Genomic DNA, 26723 nt, shown 5'->3' on the forward strand with positions numbered 1-26723 from the left:
CATTTAAGTATTAGATCTAGAATGCAAAGGAGTGTTTGGGGGTGGGGGCCACTCTCACTGCCCTCTGAGTTGTAGAAATAAAGCTCATTTGATATGAGAAGGTTGCAGTCAAATCAAGAAGTTATTTCCCACCAATAATGATATAATTATTTGGGGAGGAGGATGAGGGTCTAAAAGTCCCCCAACCTACACACACTTTCTGCTTCCCTTCCCCAAGATGGAGTCATCCTCTCACCTCATTATCCACTATTTACAATGAGAATGCTGACACATTTCCAGGGACTGAAGCCAGAAACCAAGGAGAAATGTCAGTGTGAGAGACCTTAAATGAAGTGATAATAAAAAACGAGTTGCTAATACCAGGAGCTCCCTCCCTGGGAGAAAGCTGTCAGGGCAAATGCCCAGAGCTGGAAGACTTATTGATACTAAGTGGATGGTGCCTTACCAGGAGTGATTATCAAAGAGATCTGAGTGAGCGGCAGATGGAATTGGACAGCCCTCACCATGTAGTGCACGAGTTTTCCTGCCCTTGCCGGTTCCTGCCCTCTTGCCTTCCCAGGAGGGACTTCCTGGCCTCGTTTTTTATTCGCTCTGATGTTGGAAACCTTCTGCTACAGAATTGCTTGGAGGCAGGGACCTCAGAAGCTGAGACTCTTGTCAGGGTTCCCCGAATGAGCTATGTCTTCTCTCTCTGCCAGGTCTTTACAGCCACTGTTCCTTCTATGTGTAATATTCTTTATGCGCACACAGCTACACCCAATCCCTCCCCTGCCCAGCCCCTGTTTATCCCTCAGTGTTGAAGCTGCCACTTCCTCCTGGAAGCCTTCCTGGGGTCCCCAGCAGCTAGGGCTAAGTGTCCCTGCCTGAAACCCAAACTCGTCCCTGTCACAGCACTTAAACTGAATAGTCCCTGCCTCGTTGACTGTCTGTCTCTCCCATTGCCTCCTCCCATTTCTTCCAGCCCCAGCCCACCCTTTCCTCGTCCACTTCTAAAGTCCTAGCAAGAAACGCCAGCCATCAAGGCCCCAGAGGCCCAACTAAGAGTGAAACCCAGTAGGTGCCGTGTGAGGATAGGCCTGGAACATACGATTTATAGCCCACAGGATAATATTTCACTGCAGCAAGAGGAGATGAGATCCTAAAAATATCATAGAGAGCACATTAGAATATTTTAATGGGGTTTGTGTGCTCCCCATTTGCACTTCACCCTGTTAAGACGGATTGTGCATTTTGACAAATCTATATTTAACATGTAGAGAATAATATACAATGTATGCTACCTGACATAGAAACCCATATATATGGAAATCTTGAGTCTGGCAATTACAATAGTCATTTTAAGACAGTGCCTGTTGTCTGTTGTGAAAGGATAGAATGTCCTCATTAGGGTGGAGAAAAAGTGTGACCGGGGAAGAATATGCAGATACTTTAGAAGACAGCTCCCTGGAACAGGAGGCAGGAGGTCGAGGGTGACCCAGCAGTCATCTTGGTTTGGGTCTGGCTCCTCATCATCCCCTCCTGCTGGTCCTGTGACTCATCAGGCAGTCATTATTCATTCAGTCAGCCAAGAGATGTTTTATTTATTTATTTAATTTTTTTGATGTTCTGGGAACGATGATTGAACCCAGGACCTTGTATGCAGGAGGCCAGCACTCAACCACTGAGCTACATTGGCTCCCCTGAGTTGGTTCCCTCGTCTGTTTGTTCGTTGTTTTGCTCATTCTTGGCTCATTGTTTGCACATTGTTTGCTTGTTTACTCTAGGAGGAAGCAGGAACCAAACCCAAGACCTCCCATGTGGGAGGTGGCCATTTAACTGCTTGAGCACATCCTTTCCCAAAAATATTTATTGAATGTTTGCCATGTGCCAGATACTATACTGGCTTTGGAACACAAATGAGACCCTTGTTTGGGGGAATTTACATTGATTTGAGCAACTATAGACATAAACAAGTAAGCACAGAAAATGATTTCAAATAATAATGATTACAGTACAGAAAATAAGACAGACTGATGTGACAGAGACCAATGGGCAGGGAGGAAAGGGGTAGTCACTGTTTAGGTGAATTGACCAAGGAAGGCCTGTGCAAGGAGATGAGATGTGAGCTCAGATACAACAGCTAAGAAGGAGTCATCCTTGCAAAAAACAAAAACAGAAAAAGAAAGAAGAGGCATTCCGAGGAGCAGAAAGAGGGGGAATATGGCTAGAACGTGGTGAGGTGGGAGAGGTCCAAGGGGCAGGTTACCCAGTCTCTGGGCCATAGTCAGAATTAACTAGAAGAACACAGGTAGGTGCTAATGATCATCTGCCAGGTCTCCTACAGGTGGTCTGCTAGCTTTCAGTGGAAGTTTGGACGGGTGACTTAGGTAGTCTAGTCCAAATCTTTTAGATATGAGGATCTCTCTAAGGACTGACTGAGAACTGAGATTCACAATAGGCAACTGGTACCAGTGATTAATTGCACTAACTAATGCACCTTAGCCCAAAGTATCATCAATTACATGTTAATAAGCATTCATCAAAAAGAGTTCTGGGTGTAAACAGGTTTGACAAAATGCTGAGTTAAAGTTTAACGGGACTTGTTTGTGCAGACAGTGTGAAGTATGAAGCTCCAAGAGGCAGACACATTATGCAACATTTCCCAAACTTTTGTGTTTGACCAAAGAAGCCTTTTCTTTTTTAAGGAACATCTTGTGAGACTAATGTTTCATGGAATATAGTCGGGCATTGTTCAGGTTGCATAATTTTGCCATATACAAAGGCAACGTGAGGTCATGGAAGCAGGTAGTGTCTTAAGAAGAGCTGAGGATCTGACAGCATTAACTTTTTCATCTTAATAAAACTAATGCTACCTAATTCACAGGGTAGTAATGAAGAGTTAATAGTCTAATATATGTAAAAAGACTACAAAGCACTCTAAAATACTGTTATGATGATGATGACTCAACTGCTCACCATCCATATCAGGATGGTAATTTTCAAGCAGACATTGGGGTTGCTGTCCTAGCTAGGACAAAGACTATCAACCCTTGTTCTTTACCATAAATTAAAATGAAACTTAGTGACTAACTGACCTGGACTTTGACTTCATGACCTTGGTCTTACTAGCATTATAGTCTAACCAGCAGGGTAACCAACTACAAACCAGTTTGGTAACAGCACTGCGATCCTACATTCCCATTCCCATGGGAACATTTGCACAGTTCAGCTATAACTAATACACTGTGAAGGGGGAGGGTGGGAGAAAATCAGATAGCAGAATGTACAAACACAAAATGAACAGCTGAGAAATGTACACTGAAAGCTAAAGGTTAACTGGGAAAATCAACATTTGTTTTCTTAAACATGTATCAGCAGCAATTGCAGGCAAACCTTCTTATTCCAGTAGCATCATTTTATGCTTTTCCCTGAGTAATGGTCTGTGTATTGGAAAGATCACTGGATTAAGAGTCAAGCTATTGGCCCAACTCAGATATACCTTAGTTGTACTATCTTAGAAATGGTCATTAAGTTGATGAACCATGGTCTTCCCCCTTTAGCCGATGATGCAGTCATCCCTTTCCTACCTTAACAGGGTTGCTGTGATAAATAGTAAGGAAACACATGAAAATGCTTTGTAGACATGGCTGCTATAACTAATAGTATACTCTAGTAAATACAATAATTAGTAACCATGACAACATCTGATATGCAATAGGCATCTTTTAAATAACAGATTAAACAGGTAGATGGGTGAATTAGTGAGTGGGATGGATGGAGAGTTGGATAGACTGGTGGTGGATTGAAGGGTTGATTAGGGTTGCTTGGTGGATGGCTGGATGGCTGGATGATAGGTGGATAAATGGTTGATGGGTTGAATGGATGGACTAGTGGATAGCTTAGTTTTGAACCACCTGACAGTTTCTTTGGAGTATCTTCTACCCATTAATCCTCTCTTCTCCTCTTCCAGTCTGTTCCCAGTTCTCCAAGGGAGTCTATGCCATCTTTGGGTTTTATGAACGGAGGACCGTCAACATGCTGACCTCCTTCTGCGGGGCCCTCCATGTCTGCTTCATTACACCGAGCTTTCCTGTTGACACATCCAATCAGTTTGTTCTTCAGCTGCGCCCTGAGCTTCAGGATGCCCTCATCAACATCATCGACCATTACAAGTGGCAGAAATTTGTCTATATTTATGATGCCGACCGGGGTAAGCCAGGGGTTGGAGGAGGAGTCCGATTGAGGGATGGAGAGAAAATCAATGGAAGGAGAATGCTACCTCTCTGCCTCCCTAAGAAGCATGGGGGAGTGATTCGGAAATGCTTTTTTTCTATTGACTGATTTCACAGTGGCTTATCTCTACCTTGCAGTGTAGAAAGATCCTTTGAAAGAGTAATCCTCTTAATGCACCATGGCACTCTACAGCTCACCTAGCTTCCAGGCTCTGGATATAGACTCAGAGCCCAAGGACACCAGCTGAATGACTCATGACTCAGAGCACAGTTGGTAGGAGAGTAGATTTCTGAGTCAAACAGACCTAGGTCTAAATCCTCCATCCTCTGCTTTCTAGGTATGATTTCCGGTGCCTCAGTTTCACCATTTACGTAATGGATATAAAATTCTCTATGCCTCCATTTCCTCATTTCTATATTGGGGATAAAAACATAGTCTCTACCTCACAGAATTGTTGTGAGGATTGATTGAGACACGATGCCTGGAAAGTGCTTCCCTGGTTCCCCAGCAAAGAGTAAATCTTCAATATATTTTAGCTGCCATCATCATCGTCACCATCACCTTCATCATCATCATCATCATCCCCCCACCACCACCACCAGTCCAGGCCTTTTTAATTCTGTCTCTACCTACATTTTAAATTTTAGGTCATGTTTTCCATATTCTTCCTGTACTTTTTTTCTTCTCTGCCTCTTAACACACACTTCCCTTCTCGGATCTGCATGTGTAAATCCTCCCCCTCTCTCACAGCCTGCTCAAACACCACTTTATTCCCTGACCCCATGGATGAAGGCCATCTTCCTTGTCTAACTTCTGTGATGTTTGTTTTGTACTGTACCACCTTCCCCCTATAAAATAATTATCCTCTAAGAACTTAGTCATTATCAGCATAAATAAGTGAATAAAGCGTGCAAGGCCTAGAAGCTTAGACAGAGGCGTTTTACCCTGATGTGGTTGCCAATAGAGCCTTAGACTGCTTTTGAATAGAATAGCTTGTGAAAATGTTTGTTTTGTTTGTTTTTGAAGAATTAGGTGTCATTCATATGAAAAGGAGCAAGTAGAAAGAGATACCAAAGGACCCTGATTTCATAGATTTTTCCCTTCCCTCTTTCTTAGTTTGATGATTTCCCTCTCAGATAGCAGACATTGTGGGTGGGTCACCTGGAAGAGGGTTGTTTCAGGATAGGGGAGCTTTGCAGCCTAATGAAGCTTGAGGCCTGGAAGTGGCAAAACCATGAAAACATACCTTTGCTTGTGGGGGAGCATCTCTTGAGCCTGCAGAAGCAACCACCTCCTTGAAAGGACTCTGCTTGCCTCAGAGCTCCACCACTTGCTAGCTGTATGACCTTGAAAAAATGACTGGATCTCTCAGAATATCTAGTTCCATAATTGAAAACAAGAATAGTTACTGTACCTACCTTACAGAATTAAGCAAATTAAGTATAGGTAAGCTAGTAGAACAGTGCCAGCCACATCATAAACCTTCAGGAAATGAAAGGTTCAAGCACACCAAACAAGTCATACTGAAGAAGGAGCAGAGATAGGAAGGCTTAATGGAATCTGTCTATAGATGATTCTTGCAACCAGATACCATATTGGTCACTGTGAGGGGAATTACATGGGAGACAGATATACGTATAAAATATTAATAATGTAAGAGTGAAATAACTATCTGTAGTAGACAGAATAAAGCAGAATAATGACCTCTTAAAGATGCTAGCACACTAATTCTCTGGAACCTGTGACTGTTTTGCTACATGGCAATGGGATAATTAAAGTTGTAGGTTGAAATTGCTTATCAGTAGACCAGAAAATAGGGAGACCATCCTGGATTATCTGGGTAGGCTTAATATAATCACAGTGATCCTTAAATGTGCAAGAAGGAGGCAGAAGAGTCAGTATTGGGGGTCTGAAAAATTCAATCAGGCATTGTTGGCTTTAAAGATGGAGAAAGTGGCCAAAAACTAAGGAATGCAAGCATCCTCTAGAAGCTAGAAAAAGTGAGAAAATGGATTCTCCCCTAGAGCCTTGAGAGGGAACACTTCCCCGCCACCCTTTGATTTTAGCCCAGTGAGACCCAATGCAAACATCTGATTTCTAGAACTGTAAAATAATAAATTGGTGTTTATTTTAAGCCACTGAACCTATGATCCTTTCATTACAGTTACAATAGCAAAATATGCCATCTGAGTCTAAAAGATGAAACAAAGCCACATTGAGTAATGGCCCCCTTCTACTCAAGTAGCTATGAATCAGAAGAAAGTAGTTTTACTCATTACATGTTTATTGAATACCTACTGTGTATAAAGCAATGTATTAGGTGTTAAGAATATATTGAACAGCCACTCGTTTAATCAATAGTTATTAGGCTTCTATTTGGAGGACAGGTTGACACATTTAGTAAGCAATTACTGAGTGCCCAAAATAGCAACAACTACATTTATGAGCCCTTGCCATATATCAGACTCTACCTAATATCAGGCATTCTCATTTAGTCTTCCTAATGATACTATTATGTAGGTATTATTAAAACATTGCCATTTTACCATTGAAGAAACTAAGTTTAGAGAGACTAATAGCCTGTGCAGGGTCATTTAGGCAGTATGTTGTTGCATCAAGATTTGAGCCTCAGATGGTCTCACCCCAAAGATTATTATAAGCGCTAGCCCCATTGCTTATTATGCACTGGGGTCAGAAATACAACCTAGCTCAGACTTGTACAGTCAGAGAAACTGGAGCTAAACTTGGTGGAGGAGTGGAGCAGGGGTATTGGGGGGTTGAATGTCTGGTAGAAGTGGGGTGGTTCGTGTGTATACTGGTTATCTGTCACTTCTCTGTCCTGCTCACCCCATCTCCAGGTTTGTCTGTCCTGCAAAAAGTCCTTGACACAGCTGCCGAGAAGAACTGGCAGGTGACTGCTGTCAACATTTTGACAACCACAGAGGAGGGGTACCGGATGCTCTTTCAGGACCTGGAGAAGAAAAAGGAGCGACTGGTGGTGGTGGACTGTGAATCAGAACGCCTCAATGCTATCTTGGGCCAGGTAGTGAGGGCAGCAAAGGCTCAGGGTGGGCAGCAGCAAAGGGAGCAGGAAAACAGAGATAAAGAGACATTTTGAGCTCGAGGATCGCTGCTAGAAAGCCCAGTGCATTTGTTTGTTGAGGTGGGGCTATGTGCCCAGCATGGCTATAGGTCCTGCAGATAGATTAGGAGTAAAGATACATAATCCCTGTCCTTATGGAACATACGAGCTTTCGAGAGAAATGGAGATTAACTAAATCGTCAGACAAATAAAAGTAAACTTAAAATTGTAATTAGTAGTCTAAAAGAGATATACATTGTAACCAGGGGCAAGTTTTTTAAGGACTCTAGCCTCAGTTTCTCCATCTGAAAAAAATGAGGATAATAATATCACCTACTTCATAGGACTTTTCTGAGGATTTAATGAGTTAATACTTGAAAAAAACTAAACATTAATAAATGCCTAATAAATCATAGCTAGCAAGAATAGAAGTAGAATTTGACTGTTGGGTGAGCAAAGAAGCCTTCTCTGATGAAATGATAATTGGTTACTGATGATAAATGATAATCATGCTAAGATCTGAAAGGTGAGGAAGATGTGGGCATGGGACAAACAGGGGAATGAGAATTTGGGTTTGAAAAAGCACGTGCATTCTACCAAGAGTATATTTGGAAAACCAATAAAAGACTTTTTTCCCAAGTACAATATGAAGATAGTATTGGTTAAGAATATATATTACATTGCTCAGTGGTGACATAGAGAAGATAATTTCTGTCCTCTTTGTAAAAGCGAGCAGGAAGGGAGCATAGCCCAGTGTGGAGGAGGTATAGCTAAACCTCCTGGAGCTTGAGAGGTTTCTCTTTATCCAAAAGGGAGTTTGGGTTTAAAATTTTAGGACACTGATTGAGTCCAGGCCTTGACACACATCTGTAAGACCTCCAGAGTGGTATGTCTTGCTCAGAGTCACCAGGAAGGACAGACCAGGCAAGAAGTTCATCATCCTTTTTCCATCTTTTTCCTTCTCTCTGAACAAAAGTTGAATCACTAAGTGACTCTTGCTTTGAAAATGGAAAGAGAGGTGAGGTAGAACTAAGACACAGAGATGGAAAGCACAGGAAGGCAGGGTTGGCTCAGTAGGAAGGAGAATTTTCCTCCACAAAGCCTGCCCAAAATGGAATGAAGTTTGCCTCGGGGTAGTTAGCGCCTTGTCTGTGGAAGTTCTCGGGAAGGAGTTGAAAAACCTGTTGCCTTGCATGTCCTAAAAAGGGTTCTTGCTAGGTGAAACTAGATGCCTTCCTTTATACCTCCTATAATTCAGTTTACTACTGAGACCTTATGAAAGAGCACAAACAGTGAGAGCCTTGACACAGAACATCAACTGGTTCTCAGGTCAGTTGACCCAAGACCTGCTCTCAATGCTTCCTTTTATTGTTTCAGAATATATTACATTGCATGTTAAAGTGCACATTAAGAAAACAGGATGTTGAGCCAGGTTCCTGGGTTCATGTCCTGGTTCTGCCACCCTCTGATCCAGCATTTGGCATCTCATCCCTTTGGCCCACTGACCTGTTTTAAGAGTCCCACGAGGCAGCAGGCACCTTCCATTCTACTGTTTTCCTTAAACACACCCACTTCTCTGAGAAATCAAGCAATTGTACATTCTATCAGTGAGCACTGCAACCTCCAGAGTTTTAGCGAAAGGTCTCTACATCTTGATTTCACTGGTCCTCAGAACTAAAGCATATGCCCACCACAGAATCAGCAGGCCTTTGTGATTTAATCACATGTCCTTTTAGACCACATTTGTGTATTCACATGTGCTAGCAAGGAGTAGATTATGCAATCATTTTTGTACAGCACCATATAATTAAAGATGGTGGTTCCAAGTCCTTGACAACATGACAAAGCTTGTTAATAGCACTCAAGACTCCTGGAGTCCCCACAGGGATGCTCGGCAGCAGCTCAGCAATCACTCAGAAGCCTTGGGATTGCAACAGAGAGATTTTTGAAAGTCAGGGATTCTTAAAGGCATTAACCAGATGTATTTGACTGAACAAAGTGTGGCTCAGCCTGGCCTTAGTTCAAATCTCAGCTCCACCATTTACTGTCTGTAAAAGAGGAATAACAACAACAATGACAAGAACAATACCAACCTTTAAAGGGCTCTAAAGAGGGTTAAAAGAATTGATACCTGTAAAGAACTTATGCTAGAGCCTGCCCCAGAGTAAGTGAGATATATGTGCTTGTCCATCTTTGCTATTTATACTGCCAACTAGTACAGAATTTCGAGTCACTTCCTTCTTTAGGCAACAGCATACTTATCTGTAAAATAGGAATGAAGACTCCTTTTGTACAGGGCTCGTAAAAAGATAACTTGAGATAAGAGTTGGAGAAAGTGCCAAAGAGTAATGGGGTATTTTTAATAGATTGATGATTTGTCCCATATTGCATATGGTAAAGATAATACTCACTGCTCCTGTTTTTGTGCTTTGCTGTGCATTGGGTACTATGACCAGCCCTTTCCATGTATAATCCCATTTAATCCTTATATCAACTCTATTAAACAGCTTCTATCAATTCCCCTGTTTTATAGATAAAGAAACAAGTGATCATACTTTCCTAAAATCCAATAACTGGTATATAAGCAAAGCAAGAAGTCAAACCCAGGTTGGTCTGACTATAGGTCCCAAACTCTTTAAAACTCAACTTTTTTGCTTCTGTCTATAGCTACCTCCCCTGTCGAAAGATAGACTCAGGGTTTTGTAAGGAAGGGACCTGTTTATATGGGTAATGTATATTATGATACATCAATAATGTTTTTTAAATTGTTGGACTTTTCTATTCGAATAAGATCATTTAATTGGAAGATCTTAGACATTACTTCATTTACCACTTTACTCACCTTGTTTCAATGCGATGGCTGGCATTCTAATTGGTTGAATGATTTGCCTTGTTTCAGGAACTAGGTAGTGACAATAACTCACATATCTTGAAACTCACATATCTGACCATCTAGACTATATAATCCTCAGTAATTGGGATCCATTCAGCCTCATACAAAATGTTCTACCTTGTTTAAGGAAGGAGACAGTGATTTCAAATTGCAAATAGCAAACTAATTGCCTGTTTCTGTTGCAGCCTCCTAACTACTATGTAAGTTCCACGGGGACAAGGAATTTTCTTTTGTTTACTTCCTGCTGTATCCCGAGTGCCTTGAACAGTGCTTGGTACTTAATAGGTATTCAACAAATAGTTTTTGATTGAATTGAAAGAATAGGAAATCAATGAAGGCTCTAAGAAATATCTGATCATAAGCTGGTTCTGCATTTCTACAGGGAGCCTTCAGATGGATCAGAGCCTGAAAGCTGGAGGAAGGGAGCACAGGGAGGTCCCAAGGGCATGCGAGAACTGAGGTTCACAGCATGGCTCGTTAGGTTGAATGGAGGATGTTCAGTATCTACTGGGAAATAAGAGTAGGTGAATAGGCGTGGTCATGAATGCCCTTGGAAACCAATCTAAAGAGTTTAGGGTTTTTTTCTATAAACAGTGGGCAGTCAGTGGAGGTTTTTGAGCAGGGAAACAGGGTTATTAGAATATAATACTTTATTAATATACAAGGCGCCAAATTATATAATACAGCCATTAAATAAAGTGTGATTTAAAGGGTGAATTAAAGGGTATAGAGACCAGGACCTGAGGGGCCATCCATCGTAGATTTCTCATAGATTTCTGACCTACTGAAATCTTGTTCCTTTATCTATATATTTACTATCTGGCTCCCTACTAAAATGTCATCTCTGCTCAGTGAAAGCATGAACCTAGCCTCTCTTGTTTACAGCTATATCCCCAGCACATAGCATGGTGCTTGACATATAGTCTGTGTTCAATTAATGTTTGTTTAATGGATTAATTAACTGCAGAAGGGTTTACAGAAGAGTCGTGAGTAGAGATCAGTCATAAAGAATATGAAGGATCAGAAAGAATCAGCAAGGACATTCCAGACACAAAGATCATGAATAAAGGCAATGAAGGGAAATAAGCTTTGAGGGAATGGGGCAGTGAGATGATGGACCCCATGTGAAATTGTATATTACCTTTATAATACCTTTCTTGGTCTGTAACCCTGTGCATGCATCCATTTATCTGTTTATTATAGGTCACCTCTCACTAAACTGTAAGTTCCAGAAAGGGCAAACGCCATGTTTGCCTCACTTCTACTGTATCCCCAGCAATCTTCTTGGTACATAATAAGTACCTAATCAATGTTTGTGAAAGGGGATAGGAAAGGAGAGAAGGTGTGTCAATGGGCAGTAGATGATTAGGTGGATAGGAAAATTGGTATTTGATTTCACCATATAAAATTGCTGATTTTTAGAAGTCAAAAGTGGTTAATTATTAACCTGTTTCATATGTTTTGCCCTGTAACTTCATACTACAGGGATTGTAATTCTCCATTGTTTGAACATGCTGGGATTTGAAATATCTTTTATTTGTTGGTTTGTGTTTATTAGAAACTGAATACGGTTTTGATAAAGGCATCTCATTGTTGAAAGGGCAGCAAACCGTTTGACAAGAAAATGAAAAAGTAATGAAGAATTATTAATAAAACTATCATCCCAATAGTATTTGAGCTCTGTGGCCTGGAATTTCATAGTCTCACCACTGTTTCAGAGCATTCATTGTTTGTGCTTGCATTTAATTATTCCCCACATAAAAAATATGTGTGCTGCTATGCATATACATCCAATTAAGTGGATGTCTGAATGTGGATTTTAATAACCTTGAAATTTATTCAGTTAGGGAAGAAGCCCGAGTGCTTCTCATATATTTTATATCTCCTTGCAACAATGCATGGAGAGAAGCACTGAGTGGAGCATACTAACCCTAATTTGATGATGAAAAAAATGAAAAAAATAGATCAAGTTAATGAACAGGCTGAGCTAGGGCTAGAACCAAGTCAGGTGAGATTAAGCCTGTAGTTTTATCTGTTCCTTGTTGGATGGTATTTCTGATTGCCCAGGCAAACCTCTGGGTAGGTCTATCCACAAATATGTTTCCTGCCTGCAATGATTGGGACTGTATGGACTTAGAATAGAGGGGTGTTTGGGAACCATGGCATTTAATGATTTGTCATAATCAGACAGCATGAGGAGATTTTGTGATGTAGAAGCAAGGCTAGGAGTCACAAGGGCAAGTCTGACACTGCTACCAGACTACTGCATGGTCTTGGCAAGTCAACACCTCTCTAGTTCTCAGCTTTCCATCTATGCAATGAGGGGTTGGACCACTCCTGACATTCCCTTCCAGCCTTCTAACTGAATGATCTATTAGCATCTCAAGTACTCTTAACTGGCTTAGGAAGGAAGGCATAAGATTTAGTGTTAGCAGAAACTGCCTCTGAACTTGGCTTAATGTGAGGAGTTGAAGGTGAAGAAGTGGGCCTACCCATCTGACCACCCATCTATCTACCCATCCATCTGTTCATCCAAGCAGCAGTTATTGTCATGGCATCAACAGGGGATAAAATACAGCACAAGATTCCTACCAAGGAAAGAATTTCCATGTACAGGCAGGGCTTTGTGGAGGAAGAGGTGAAATGAACATTCTGGCTGGGTCCACTCTACCACTGGAAGCAGAAAAACTTGACTGCAAATCCTGTATCAGTAACTTAATAACTGGCTGATTTTGGGGAGCGTATTTAGCCTCTCTGCGCCTCAGTTCCTTTTCTGTAAAATGAAAACAGTAACAACACCAGCATCTTTGGATGATTGGGATATTGTAGGTTGAGTAATTGCAGCAGAGCCAGGCACATTGTAGGCTCTCAATTAATGCTAGTTGATATTGTTATTGACATTCTTGTATCTTTAATAGTTATTATTAGTGGTGAATCCCCTCCATTTGTATTTTGTAGATTATAAAGCTGGAGAAGAATGGCATCGGCTATCACTACATCCTTGCAAATCTGGTGAGTGGAGCACTGCAGGATCTCAGTTTGGGGTCTCTCCATATTTGGGGATCTAACTTGCTTCTATGTTCTCTGGCTGTTATGCACTGCATGGGTGGAAGGGGCAATTCAGAGCTGCCTTCAGCCCTGACAGTACTAAGTTTACCTTTCTGTGCCCATGTCCCTACTTGCCAAACCTTAGCACATAGTTGATAAGCCTCCTACCTTCCTTGAAATGGAGTGTGCTGGTGGGCAGGACTTCTTCAGTCATCACATTGTAGCTTCAGTTGGCTCTGTCCCTTGGCAATAAGGACAAAATCACCATATCTTTGAATGAATATAAGATGTTTTTACCCCACTCTTGTTAATTCTCTATTTTGACCCCAGTGATAGCTCTACTGTTTATAGATACAAACATTTAAATCATAATTATAGTAGTAATGACAAGCCACCCAGAAATAATTTTCCAGCATGAACAATATTATGGCAATTTAGTTTTTTATTTACCTTTCTATATAACTGAGATAAGCCTGTCTTTTTAAAAAATTGTTTTCACTTTAATGTACTATAGTTCTTTTAATTGAGTGCAATTATTTTCAATGTTATAAAGAAGACTTGGTTCATCAAATCATTTTTTATACATATTCAATTTTACTAGCAGGTGCCATTATGAGTTTTCTTTTGTAGCCATTATTTCTGACAAGTGTATTTTTACTGGTTTATGTTTTGCACATCTACATTTTTTATTATGAAGTTTGATTCTTCCATCATTATTTTCCAAATCCAAATGTAATTTTATTTTGTCTTTAGTTCCATTTTTAAAGATATTTATTGAGATGTAATTCACATAGCACATAGTTTATCCATTTAAAGTGTAAAATTCAATGATTTTAGCATAGCCATGGGGTTGTGAAATCCTCATTACAACTTAATTTTTGAATTTTTCATCATCCCAATAAGAAACCCTCTGGGGAGCAGGTGTAGCTCAGTGGTTGAGTGCCTGCTTTACATGTATGAGGTCCAGGGTTCAATCCCTGGTACCTCCTTAAAAAAAAAAACCTAGAAACCCTCTTCCCATTAACAGTCTCTCTCCATTCCTCCTCACCCCCCACAAAGTCCTTCAGCTCTAGGATACCACTAATCTACTTTCTGTCTCTATAGATTTACCTATTCTGAATGTTTCATATAAATGGCATCATACAATGTGTGGTCCTTTGCAACTGTCTTCTTTTGTTTGGCATGTTTTTTTCAAGATTCAAAAATGTTTAAGCTGTGTTTTGCTCCCTTCCTTTTCATTACCAGTAATACTCCATTGTGTGAATGTGCCACATTTTGTTTATCCATTCATAAGTTGATGAACATTTGAGTTATTTCCATCTTTTTAATATTGTGTATAATGCTGCCATGAACATTTGTGTACAATTTTTCTCTTAAGTGTATACCTAGGGGAGGAATGAAGGGTTATATGATAACTCTTTTAACACTTTGAGGAACACCAAAATTGTTTTCTAAAGTAGCTGCATCTTCCATACATTTTTAACCCAATAACAAATTTTGCCATATGACAGTTTGAATGATTGTCAATGTTTCTTATTGGTAACTTTTTCTACAAAGTTTGCATATTACCCTGGTCTAACTTTGCAATTTTCTGTGTTTCCATTAAGATGTGATTTTTAGCTTTTATCTGTAACAAATTATACTATCTTCAGTGTTAGCCATATTATTTTGTGTTGATTCTTTCTCCCAATAACACTAATTACTAGCTGAATGAAAAATCGATATTTCTCTACTTATTTTTGGAACAAAGGACATTAGTAGAAGGATGCCACAGGTAAAGTACAAAGGGCAAGATATAAAAGTGGGACCAAATCATCCTGCCTAATCCTTAATTCTGTCCCTCTTTCTGCCTTGGTCTTCAGCCTTAGATACATCCCTGTCTTACCCTCCTTTCCCTTTCAAAACTTCATTGACTGTCCCAGTTTTTCAGGATCGCACTGGTAACAAGATGAGCTTATTGAGATAGGCTAATTGAACTCAGATGTTAATGACACAGTGATATTTGCATCTTAAATTGTGGTGGACATCCAAAGACTTCTGGGGAACCAAAGGTCTCATTCCCAAAAGCTGTTTGCAATGATGGAATTTTTTTGTGAGAAAAGCTCTTAACATCCCTAGAATCCCAGCTCCTTAATGCTAAAAGGGACCCTGGAAGTGGACTCCATCGAAATTGCTTTGGCTGTAACACCAGAAACAGCAAGAATTAAGTCTCCAATAAAGCTAGGTCTAGCACCAAGACTAGTTGTGCAACATCCAGTATCTTCTCCGCTACACCAGGGCATCTTTCCTTTCAGACCTTTTGGGCACCCTCCTGCTTGAAAATGCACAGAAGGGTGTGGACATGCAAAATTACCCCTCTAGAGAAAGATAGAAATTATACACCAGCAAGGCTGCTCAAAGACCCCAGGTAATTACATTGCCAGCCTCCATCTGTTGCCCACTGACAGCTCAGTTACAACATCACCAAGTCAGCCCCTTGGGTTTCGGTATCCTTCTGATCTTTATTTATCTTCTTCTGACCTAAGGAGCTCTCAAATCCTTACAAATGCCAGCTAATAGGATGCAAATTGCATATACCATCCAAATACAAAAGACTTGCATGTTCCAATAGATTAGTTGATAATTAGGCTTCAAATTACTAATTAATTCAGTCTGAAACATAGTTAAGTATGTGGTGTTTTTCTTCTTCCCCCTTCAGAGAAATAACATAATTTATGAGATGAAAATTTTTAGAAATTCTGCCACGTAATTAGCCTGCTGCTGCATGGTGCTGACCCCCTCCTCCAGAGTGTTTGTGATTAGGGTGTAATTATAGAGTTAGAGACCAAGGAAGTCTTTGAAAGTTTTAACAAAAGGAGGGGGCTACACTTTCATTTAGTAGTTCTTTCTGTCACTGTCAGAATGCAAGAGCTTCAAAGTAGCCACCAGCTCTATTCTAGAAAATCACTTGGAAGGGATGCTTGTGGGGTTCAAATAGCCAGGTTTGGAGGGTTGCTAGAAGAGAAGAGGGAAGGAGAGTATGGGTCAGAGAAGAAGACTTATGAATGGGAGTCAAAAATCCCTGCTTTTTTTGGTCCAGACACCACCTTTCATATCTTTGCGGATTTAGGCGGTTCTCCAGCCCTCAATTTCCTCATCTTGTCAATTGGGAATAATAGTTCCTGATCTACCCACTCATAGTGTCACTAGGGAGACAAAAATGTGTTGCCAATGCCACCATGTCTTAAAAAGTTAAAAGTGCTCTGCACAGGTGGGGAATTCTTACTCCATCTGCTGAATCTACCGGTCATTTTTGTGTCAATGTGTGTATGTGTATATACGTAAAAACATACACACAAACATATATATAATGCATATTTGTATTTTATATGTATTTGATAGAATAGATGTGTACATATATTTCATAGCATTGGTGTTTCCGCAAAGTGAACCTGAGCCAGGCAAACACTGGAGCACTGTGTCGCCATTTCTTAGAAAGACACCTGGGTTCTAGAGCCCACTAGAAGGCCAAACCATCTATGTGGGCCACTGGGTCTCCCCCAAATCCCAGCAATGACACCATTCACTCACTGCTCTGAGACTGTGGTCATAACAGCTCTCTGGCAACCAGAGCCCTCCAGAGTTAGAGCTCCTTTCTCTGTGGCCCACAAGCAGCAAACCTTAAATAAACTAGTGTTTCTCAAAGTGGCGGACCAGTGGACCCTCATAATGTGCCTACAGAGCCAGTTTGGGAAACACTGCACTGACAATTAAATGTTTGGGCAACACTGAAATTGCAAACACAGGTACCCAAATCATGGGACGGATGACCAGATTATTAATATTGATGATTAGAGTATCGAAACAGACCCCAGGCAACTTATACAAGATCCAGCAGACTCCAGTTTGAGAAACATCAAAGTTATTTATTGTCCTTCAGGGAGGACCCTATGGGGCCTCCTGGGAAAGCGATGAGAATAATGACAACAGTACCTGATGTTTTCACATGAATCATGGGATTGGGTTTTGAACCTCACACTTCTTCCATGAGGTAAGCAAAGATAAATTCACCATCCCCATTTTACCGATGCAGAAACTGCGGCTCAGAGATTTTAGTGGGTAGGCCTCAGATGAGGAAGGCAGGCACCTAGTTAGTGGAGTTCAATTCCTAAACTGACAAAAAACAAGGCATGTGGATACAAGATTAGGACAATCAGGCTAACTGCATTCCTGCCAAGTCATGTGAGCCCTTGAACTAGAATTCTTTAAACCCACTAATAACTAATAACAACAATAGCAATAGCAGTAGCGTCTACAATTTATCATATGATCTCTACATTCCAGGCACTATGATAATCATTTTAATGCAGATATAGTAAACTCTCACAATAGCCCTTGAAGTTAAATGAGAATATTATTCTCATTTTCCAGGTAAGGAAATTGAGGTTCAGAAAAGTGAAGTGATTTTTCCAAGGTCACAGAGTTTATAAAGTGCCAGAACTGCAGTTTCCCCCACCCCCCAGGTCTATCAGCCCCAAAGTCCATGTTCTTACTGCTAGGCTATTGTGACTGCTGAGCATGAGATGGCAGTGGATGGACAAGAGGGCTTGAGTTTAGTTCTTGCCTACAGTGGCCGTGAAGACCTGGAATTCAAACTCAGGCTCTCAAACTCCTTTAGGACGCCTTTTCCATTACGCGTTGATGCCTGGTACCTGTAATTTCTAGAGTGTAAAGAAACTGTGGGGAAGACAGTGGGCTCAGGTCATCCCACGTCTTATTGGGGCACATGAGGACCAGAGCAATCAGGCGTTTCTACCAGGTGGTTGCAGATAAACTCCCGTGGAAAGTTAGAGTTGGAGATTTGGGTCCATGTGGCAACTACTCTAAGCCCCCAGCTCCCTGCCACCCCTTTGCCAGATCAGCCCTAAGAAGAAACTGTTCTTTAGTTTCCTTGCTCCCCTATGGTGCAAAGTCTGTCGACTCCTTCTGGAAGGCCGCGCTCACCCACTTTCTTCTCAGCACTTCTCTTTCCACTGTCCCCGTGCCACATCCAGTCACATTTGGTTCCTGCAGCCCCTGGTGAAGCAGATGGCACAGTAGTTGCAAGGGTGACTCTGGGGTTTTAATTCTGACTTTAAACTTAATAGTTTAAAGTTTCCTACCCTCCTCAGCTTTGTGAAAAAGTAAAAGTGATTTTCTTTACCTCCTCATGGGGTCTTATAAAACTTAAGCAAGAAAATGTAAATAAAGCACTTATATTAATATTGCCCAAAGTTAGCATTCAAAAAGATGTTATTATCACCATCATCAGTCATCACTGTTAATAACAGTAGTAAGAAAGGAAGTCATTTAATGTCTCCTAACAAGGTGTTATCTTTGAGATCCTTGAACCCCACCCCCCCCCCTCCCGGACTAAATGTCATATACTGTTTTATGCCACCATAGCCCCATGCATGCTTCACTTACCATAATTGCAAATAGACAGTGATTCACAAATATTTGTGTTCCTTTCCATTGTCCTATAAGCTCGTGGAGGAGAGACTATCTGCCTTGTTCATTGTTGAATTCCCAGTATCTGGCATGTATAGATATTCTTTTAAAAGCCATTAAATAAATGAGTACGAGTAAAATTGGTTCTCAGGAAGTAAACAGCTTCCACAAGCACATATTACGTGCATTTAAAGGCAAATTCCTTGTGTCTATACTACAAGAGATAGGCAGAATATGAACACAGTTGTGAATATGCAAATACGTAAATAAACATAGGACTAAGAGGACTTCAAGGCACTTCCCTTAAAAGGCCAAAATCTCTCCAGCATCCTCCCGGGAAGCCCATCCATCTGGTCCCTGCCTGAGTGATGCCTGGGGATGGGGCACTCCCATCTCTGAGGCAGCCTGTTCTCTTCTAGAAAGGCGCTGACAGTCTCCACTGTCTTCCTCCAGTGGGGCCCACCTGCTGTGTCTCATCTGTCCTGGTTCCCTTGCCCTCTGATCCCTGCAGAACACGTCTGCTGCCCCTCCACAAAGCACCTCTGCATACTTGGGAATGCTACTGTCCTGCTCTTTGGTGTTTGCTTCTCCAGCCTGGATGCCTCCTTATTGCCCCAGTGCCTTCCACAAGATGTGGTTCCAACAAACCAAACAACCATCAAGCACGGACCAAGCCCCTCCATGTGGCTGCACTGTGCTGGGCTCATGCGAGAAGCACCAAGAAGCACAGCCTTGGCTATTGCCCTAGAAGCAACATGGCCTATATTCCAGCTAGGTTGGCACGGGAAAACAAAGTTTTAAAGATAACGCCAGAGAAAAGCTATCACCTGCGGTCATAATTCAAATCCCATAAACAACCATGTGAACTGCCAGAGTGTGGTGGTCAGAGGCTAGTGGAGCCCTGCACAGTTGCAGTGTGTCCGGGAAGGATTTGGGCACATCCTTGCAGCCAACAATGGTGTGCAATATGCCCCACCCTTGTTTAAAGAGTCCAAGAGTGTTAGAGCTGATGGAACTCTAGGCATTCATCTCATCCAGCCCCTTCATTTTACAAAGCAGGACATCAGAGGCCCAGAGAGGTGGCCTGTTCAACCTAGCAGTTACGCAGGAGAGCAATAGTTTGCTCTGTTCTTTCTTGTTGCTCCCCCTCTCCCCACTGATGCCAGCCTTTTATTTCCACAAGTGTACATGTGTGCCCCTGAGTGTGTGAGTGTGTGAGACAGAGAGCAAGAGGCTCAGAGGCTCCCTTCCTCCTCACTGTGCCCCCTTTCAGAGTTTCTCTCCACTGGCAGAGCTGATTACAGCTTTCCTTCTCCCTCCCACACAGCCTCCCCTCTCTCCCTGTGCTTTCACTGCACTCCTCTGTACCTGCTGGAACACACGGATCACCTTGTGATAACCAGGGCTGACCCTGCAGAGGGCCTCTGGAGGGGAATGGGGTGTGGGTGGGTGGAAAGACAAACCCTAATCCCAAAGCATGTTCTCTTCTGGGTGGTCCGAGCAACCCATCAGATAAGGTCAAGTCTTGATACTCTCTGTACCCACACCCTCCTTTCCCTTTTCGTTTAGGGATAATTCATCCTCAGAGATGCCCGAGAGTTTGTTTCTCCACAGCAAACACAGTGGGATTATATTCCCCTTTAATTAGTGAAGCACCAAGGCTCAAGTTGTTGAAAGAACTTTATCAAGGTCATGTGGCTACAACTAGAATTTGAACGCAAACCCCTCTAACTCTGAAGACTAGGCTCATGCTCCATTGAGCTACACTGCCCAAGTTGGAGAGACCTTCACCACTCTTAGGGTTATTACAATAATTGAGCCAAGCTGAGAAATAAACTCCCTTCCTCCTGAAACTGCCTGAGAATTCTGGCTCAATCACTTACTAGCTGCATGACCTTGCGCAAGTCATTTCACCTCTCTGAACCTCAGTTTCCTTATCTCCAAATGCAGATATTAATATGTTCTTCACAATATAAAGGCAAATGAGTTAATTTATGTGAAGTTTGGAACAGTGTGTGCGCCAGAAGCCCAGGGCCTTACCCTAACTCCATCAATAACTTATTATCACTCAGGCAAATAATTTTTTTTTCTGAGTTACTCAGTTTGTTCAAGATTGGCACAATAATTTCAATAGGAATAAAATTACCAAAAGGACCATTCCAGCTGTGCAATTTAGGGTTCTAGTTTCCCGGCCTTTCAAGCTGCATTGGCTCCCTCATAAAAGAGAAGCTGCTCATTAACCTCAAGCACTGGCGTTTGCATCCTTTGTTCCTGCACACCTTGGCTGATTTGGAATGGCCCTAGTCCCTCTCCACACTGCACCAGTCTCCTCTGGGTCACTGCACATATTCAAAGAAGTGGCTGCAATTGCTCTGCATGAGAATGAAAACCCCTGGCCACTACCAGCTTAGAAGCAGGAGGGACATCCTAGTACCAATGGCAGGTGGTTGGGCTGATGTGTAACAAGAAGTCCTCTTTTCCTTACCTGCTCCTCTTTTTAAGACAGAAAAGCAGATAATATAATGGAGTCCAACAGATCTGAGCTAGAATCTAGGATCTAGGTAGCCGTTGAAAGCATGGGCCCTGGAACTGAATTTGTTGGTTTTGCAAATTGCTTAGCCCCTTTCTGACCTCAATTTTCTCATTGAAGAATGGGTTGTTAGGATGAACTAAGACAATGTATATAAAGTGACTAACAGGAAGTCTGGCACCTACAGGGACCAGCACACACCAAAGGGCCTGAAGAACAGTTTTTGGTTTCATGGAAACCAGTTAATTCCCTCTTAATATGAAAATGCAGACTGTCCAACTGCTTCATTGCAGGCCTAAGAGATACATAAATTGGATTGATTGGAGGAGAAGTTAGTCAGTCTATAAACCTTAGACCCTCCTTGCTTGATATGACTGTGGTCTCTGCCCCTTTCCACCATGTTACATTGAGCAGAAGCTACTCTATCAATTTAAGCCTCAGTTTCCTAATTTGCAAAACGAGGCTGATAATAGTACCTGCTTCATAGGGTTGTGGTAAGTATTCAGTGAGATAATACAAATAAAGCTCTTGGGCATGGTGCCTTCTGCGTAATACAGGCTGGATACACGTAAGCACTAGGTTGTTGCTTTTGTCATTGTATCAGACAAAATCTACCCTCCCCCTTAACAGCTACCCATTCATTGATTTTGGCCCACCTTCCAGAGCCTCAGAGAGCAAATCTTTCATCTCTTCCCAGTGACAGCCCTTCTGAGACTCAAATACTGCCTTCACTCATGCTTTTAGTCTTCTATTATTTTTTAGACTGGTCATCCTCACATTTCAAGTGTTTCTCAGGTAACGAGATTTCAAACTTCACTTCTCTGTAACTATCCTCGCTACAGAGCTTTCCTCTAAGAATTTATCTGAAGGTTTGGAGGAACTTGGCATGTTCAGTTTGTGTCAGTCACAGTATAAAATATAGTCCCTTGCTTTGTTCTGATGTTACCTCTTCTAAATCTCAAGGGCATGGGTTGGAGGGAGAGCTCTTTCCAGCATCCCAGGATTTGTTTAACCTGCCTCCTTCTCCTCTTTCCTTTAACAATGCAGTTTCTCCTTCTTCCTTCTGGTGGGCATGGGGGCAACACCAGCAGGATAATGAGGGTTGGATAGCTCATGCATGACCCTTTGAAAGAATCCCAGAGAAAAGGAAGTACAACTTTGAAGACAAAGATTTTCATCCTTAGAAAACGGTGTTCCTGTACACCTGCTCCTGTGTTCTCAGGCTTCTTACCTGATGCAGGCCCTGGCTCTGAAGCAGTTCTAAGAGTAATGCTGGTGAATGTAATGATAATAATAAAAACTAACATTCACTAAGCACTTGCTATGTGTCAGACATCCTTTCTAAGTGCTTAAGTGTATTAATTCTTTTAAACTTTATACCAACTCTGTGATGTAGATGTTAGTATATCTGCATGTTGAAGACTAGACAACTGAGCCTTGAAGAGGTTAAACAACCAGAAAGCGCACATAATCAGTTTTCTTTTGTTTCCAGGTACACGTGGTAATTAATAGTTTAATGATGGCCCAAAGCTTCTCATGATCCTTAAAGCATTCTATATATCCTCACAGCAAGATGAAAGCATGTCCAGTGTAGTTATAGGTTAGACATCTTTTTAGGATATATTTACTTGAAATGTCTTCATTTTAAACGTATGAAAATTGTAATTGATGTATGATAGATGGAATGACTATATTAACCAGTTTACTTGATTGAGCCCTTCACTCCCAGTCATTCCATTCAAATAGCTGTCGGCAATGCACTCCTTCTTACAGTGGGTAAATAAGGGACGCAGATTCTAATTCCAGTTAGCTCTCTAACCAGCCATAGAAACTTAGACTGCTACTCCCCTCTCTAGGCCTGTTTCCCGATAGGAGTTTGGAGTGATCTCCACAATTTTTGCTTCTGAATAGATCAAGGGTTGGCAAACTATGGCCTATGGGCCAAATCCAAAACACTGCCTAGTTTTGCATGGCCCATGAGCTGAAAATGGGTTCCATATTTTCTAATAGTTGGAAAAAATCAAAAGAAGAATATTTCATGACAGGAAAATTATATGAAATTCAAATGTTGCTGTCCATAAATAAGGTTTTTGGAACACAGTCATACTCATTGGCTTACTACTGTCTGTGGCTGCTTTCGCACTGCAGTGGCAGAGTTGAGTAGTTGCAGCAGAGACTGTACAGCCTGCAAAGCCTAAAATATTTACTCTCTGGCCTTTTAGAGCAAAAGCTTGCTGATTCCTGGTATGGATGTGGAGTAGGTGGGCACTAATAGACTTTAGACAAATCAGAGGTTTGAGAAACATGTAATGTGCTTCTTCCCTGCCTCGAGAGAGAAAGCTATATTTGAAGGCCTCTCTGCTAGCTTAGGAGACATTTCCTCTGGGCTATTAACTGTGTCAGACTGTTTGGGGTTCCTTGTCCCTCTTTGTCTGGGGCAATCCTAAAGCTTAACTTATATGTTCCTCCAGTGGCAAGGCTGTGTGACACATTGGTGAAGAAGACGGGTTTTATGGCTGGACCAGGGTTGGAATCTTTGCTTGTTGTGTGATCCCAGGGGAGTTTCCAGAGGTCTCTGAGCCATAGTTCCTCAACGATAAAATAGGGATGGACTCATTCATTCACTGACCTGCAAATAAGCATCAGTGCCTACTGTGCACATTTACCTCTTGGGGGTTGTTTGGGGGATTAAATAGATTATGCATATGACGCATTTAGCAAATCCCTGTCTCAGTTCAGGAAATGTTTAAAATAAATCCAGAGGTGACTCTCATGTTTATTTAATTTTTAAATTTTAAATGATGGTAGCCACAAAACTCTCAAAAGGTGGTTTTGACTGAGTTATGCAATGTGTATGAAGTGACATTTTTTGCCATTTTACTGATTTATGTTATTTTTATAAGCAATGCTTCTGAAGCTGTGTTATAACAGAGCACTTAAGAAGCACCAGTGTTCTTAATTCCAGGGCAGGAGATAACAAATGAAGCAGGACCTTTTTAATGGACCTCAGTAGACCATAAATAGATGTACTTCCCATTCTGTTCCTGCCACTCTCTCTCCCACTTTCCAGCAACTAATAGATGATTCCTAATCTGTGAGGTATCTCAGAAATATCTGAGGATTTGTTTTTATTTTTAATAGTATTATAAAGGTAATATATTCATATGATTTTTTTAAATCAGATATTACAGAAGAATATAAAATGAAAAGCAAACACCTGTCCTCTCCAATCTCCTACTTCTTAGAAGTAATTATTTTAATCCTTTTCTGTATTTGGTTATTCTGGTGATTTCCCCCACACCTCTACATAACATGTCCATCTCTTTTTTTCTTGCTTTCTCTATTTTAATCTTATCTGTTACTCCCCATTAGAAAAATGATACATCATTTCACCTTATGCCTACATCCTCCCCTCAATGCCCCTTCTTAATGTTTGTTAGTTATATTATAATTTGGAGTTCTTATGATGATGAACTTTATCATTTTAACACATATGTATTTTTTTTATTCCCCTCTACCCTGCACCCCACCCCCCACCCCCATTGTCTGCTCTCTGTGTCCACTTGCTGTGTGTTCTTCTGTGTTTGCTTGTATTCTCATTAGGCAGCTCTGGGAACCCATCCTGGGACTTTCCAGAGTGGGAGAGAGGCAATTACTCTCTTGTACCACCTCTGCTCCCTGTTCTGCTATGTCTTCTTATTTTCTCTCCTCTGTGTCTCTTGTTGCGTCATCTCGCTGCTCCAGCTCTGCATGTTTCCTGGCGCTCCTGTGTGGGACAGCATTCCCACACAGGGCAGCACTCCTGCGTGGGCTGACATTCTGCATGGGCCGGCACTCCATGTGGGCCAGCTCTCTGCGTGGGCCAGCTTGCCCTCACCAGGAGGCCCTGGGCATCGAATGTTGGACCTCCTATATGGTAGATGGGAGCCCAATTGGTTGAACCACATCCGTTTCCCCCATTTTAACCTATTGAACCTTGATTTTTTATTCACTACCATTAGAGCTTTGTAAAAATACAGATATCTGGTTTCTAATCTATGGCTCCTGAATGAGAGTTCTTGGGGGTTGCTGTTTATCTAAAGATCTCCAAGGTATTCCTATGTGTCCCTCAACTTAAGGACCACTGTCCTGAGAGCCTGCAGAATGCCAGCCAGTTCATTTTCACTTGAATGAAGATGGCAGGCAGGGCAGGGCATCCTTGTCACATCACCCACTCTTTAGTGACACAGAGCAGCATGGAGATGCCACCGAGGTGCCTAAGAAGCAGACAGGAGCAAAATAGCCTGACACCCCAGGAGCTCATTCATCACAAAGCCCCAAGCAGGGTGACTCTGCAAAGAGCAGCTTCTGGCACCAGTGCTGGGGGACAGTGGAAAGAATCTGGGTTTAGGAGACCTGCTTCCCATGCTGGATAATTTGAGAAAAAAGCACCCTATGGATTAATTTCATTTTTATTCAACATTCACTGTGTATAGAGCAAGGACTTAGTATTTGGGGACATATTATAAGATAGGCAAAATGGCTCAAAGATAGTGGTGACAAATCTATGATTTAAAATCTTAATAGGAAATAATTAGCAATGATGCATCCATATACAATATTATATCATTAATAGTACCAATAAAGCCTATAAAGAAGAATATGCCAATTACCAAAAATTACCCCCTCAAGGTTTTTAAGTGGCAAAGAAAATGAGGAAATTATTTAATAAAACTTTGTTTAATGAGAGTGCTTGGGGCATAGAGTGAGTTGAATTTTCCAATAAACTGGTAGACAAATGGTTAACACCTTTATTTTGGCTTTTGTGTGATGAACAGCTTAATATATTGGCAGAGTTCACTTTCCTGTATTATAGAAACATCATGTCTAGTAGTAATAAGAAATGATTATCTTAGTGATGAAGGACATTCCAGATTATCATTCCCAGCATGAAATCTTACATAGGAGGGAAGATGTTAGCAATTAATAGACTGTACATTGACCCTAAGATATTCTCTAACATTTTTTATTCTACCTAATATCACAAATATGAGTTTATTTTATTCTTTTCCTATTCTACCTCCAGGGAGCAAAGGAGTTTGATTGAAAAGTCCCATTGGTTTGATTATATGTGACTGAGGTTTGGCTCCATTAGCCTTGTAGTCAGACATTCTGGTGATGAAGTTGAATGGCATTTATGCTTGAACAAACTCTGCCATTACCTTTGGCCTACATTATGTTTGAGATGGAGGCAGTCAGTTTGAAATACCTCTGAGATCGTTACAAATTTTCAAGCAACAGAATTTAACTGTGGGAGATAATTTCCATTTTATTCTCTCAATAGCTATTTTATGAACAAAATGTTCTTTTAAAAGTCTCGAAAAATTGTGGGAAATTTCTCAGCTGTGATTTAACTGTTCACCAGTAGTGAGATGGTAATGCTGTTAGGGGGCGTAACACTGGGAAATGCACAATTAGGAGGCCCTAATTCTGATTGTACCTTTACTGTT

The 26723-nt window shown here is 41.4% G+C and overlaps 1 protein-coding gene across 4 annotated transcripts in view; it reads left to right on the forward strand.

Annotated features, from left to right (window-relative positions):
- Positions 1 to 26723, forward strand: part of GRIA1 (glutamate ionotropic receptor AMPA type subunit 1) — a 341795-nt gene that overhangs the window by 178263 nt on the left and 136809 nt on the right. For all 4 annotated transcript variants that reach the window (XM_058281096.2, XM_058281089.2, XM_058281088.2 and 1 more), the window contains exons 3-5: positions 3950 to 4189; positions 7071 to 7255; positions 13146 to 13199. In XM_058281096.2, the coding sequence (XP_058137079.1) occupies positions 3950 to 4189; positions 7071 to 7255; positions 13146 to 13199 (479 nt within the window). The remainder of the gene's footprint in view (positions 1 to 3949; positions 4190 to 7070; positions 7256 to 13145; positions 13200 to 26723) is intronic.

Source organism: Dasypus novemcinctus, chromosome 2 (assembly GCF_030445035.2).
Source record: "Dasypus novemcinctus isolate mDasNov1 chromosome 2, mDasNov1.1.hap2, whole genome shotgun sequence".
NCBI classification, from domain to species: domain Eukaryota; kingdom Metazoa; phylum Chordata; class Mammalia; order Cingulata; family Dasypodidae; genus Dasypus; species Dasypus novemcinctus.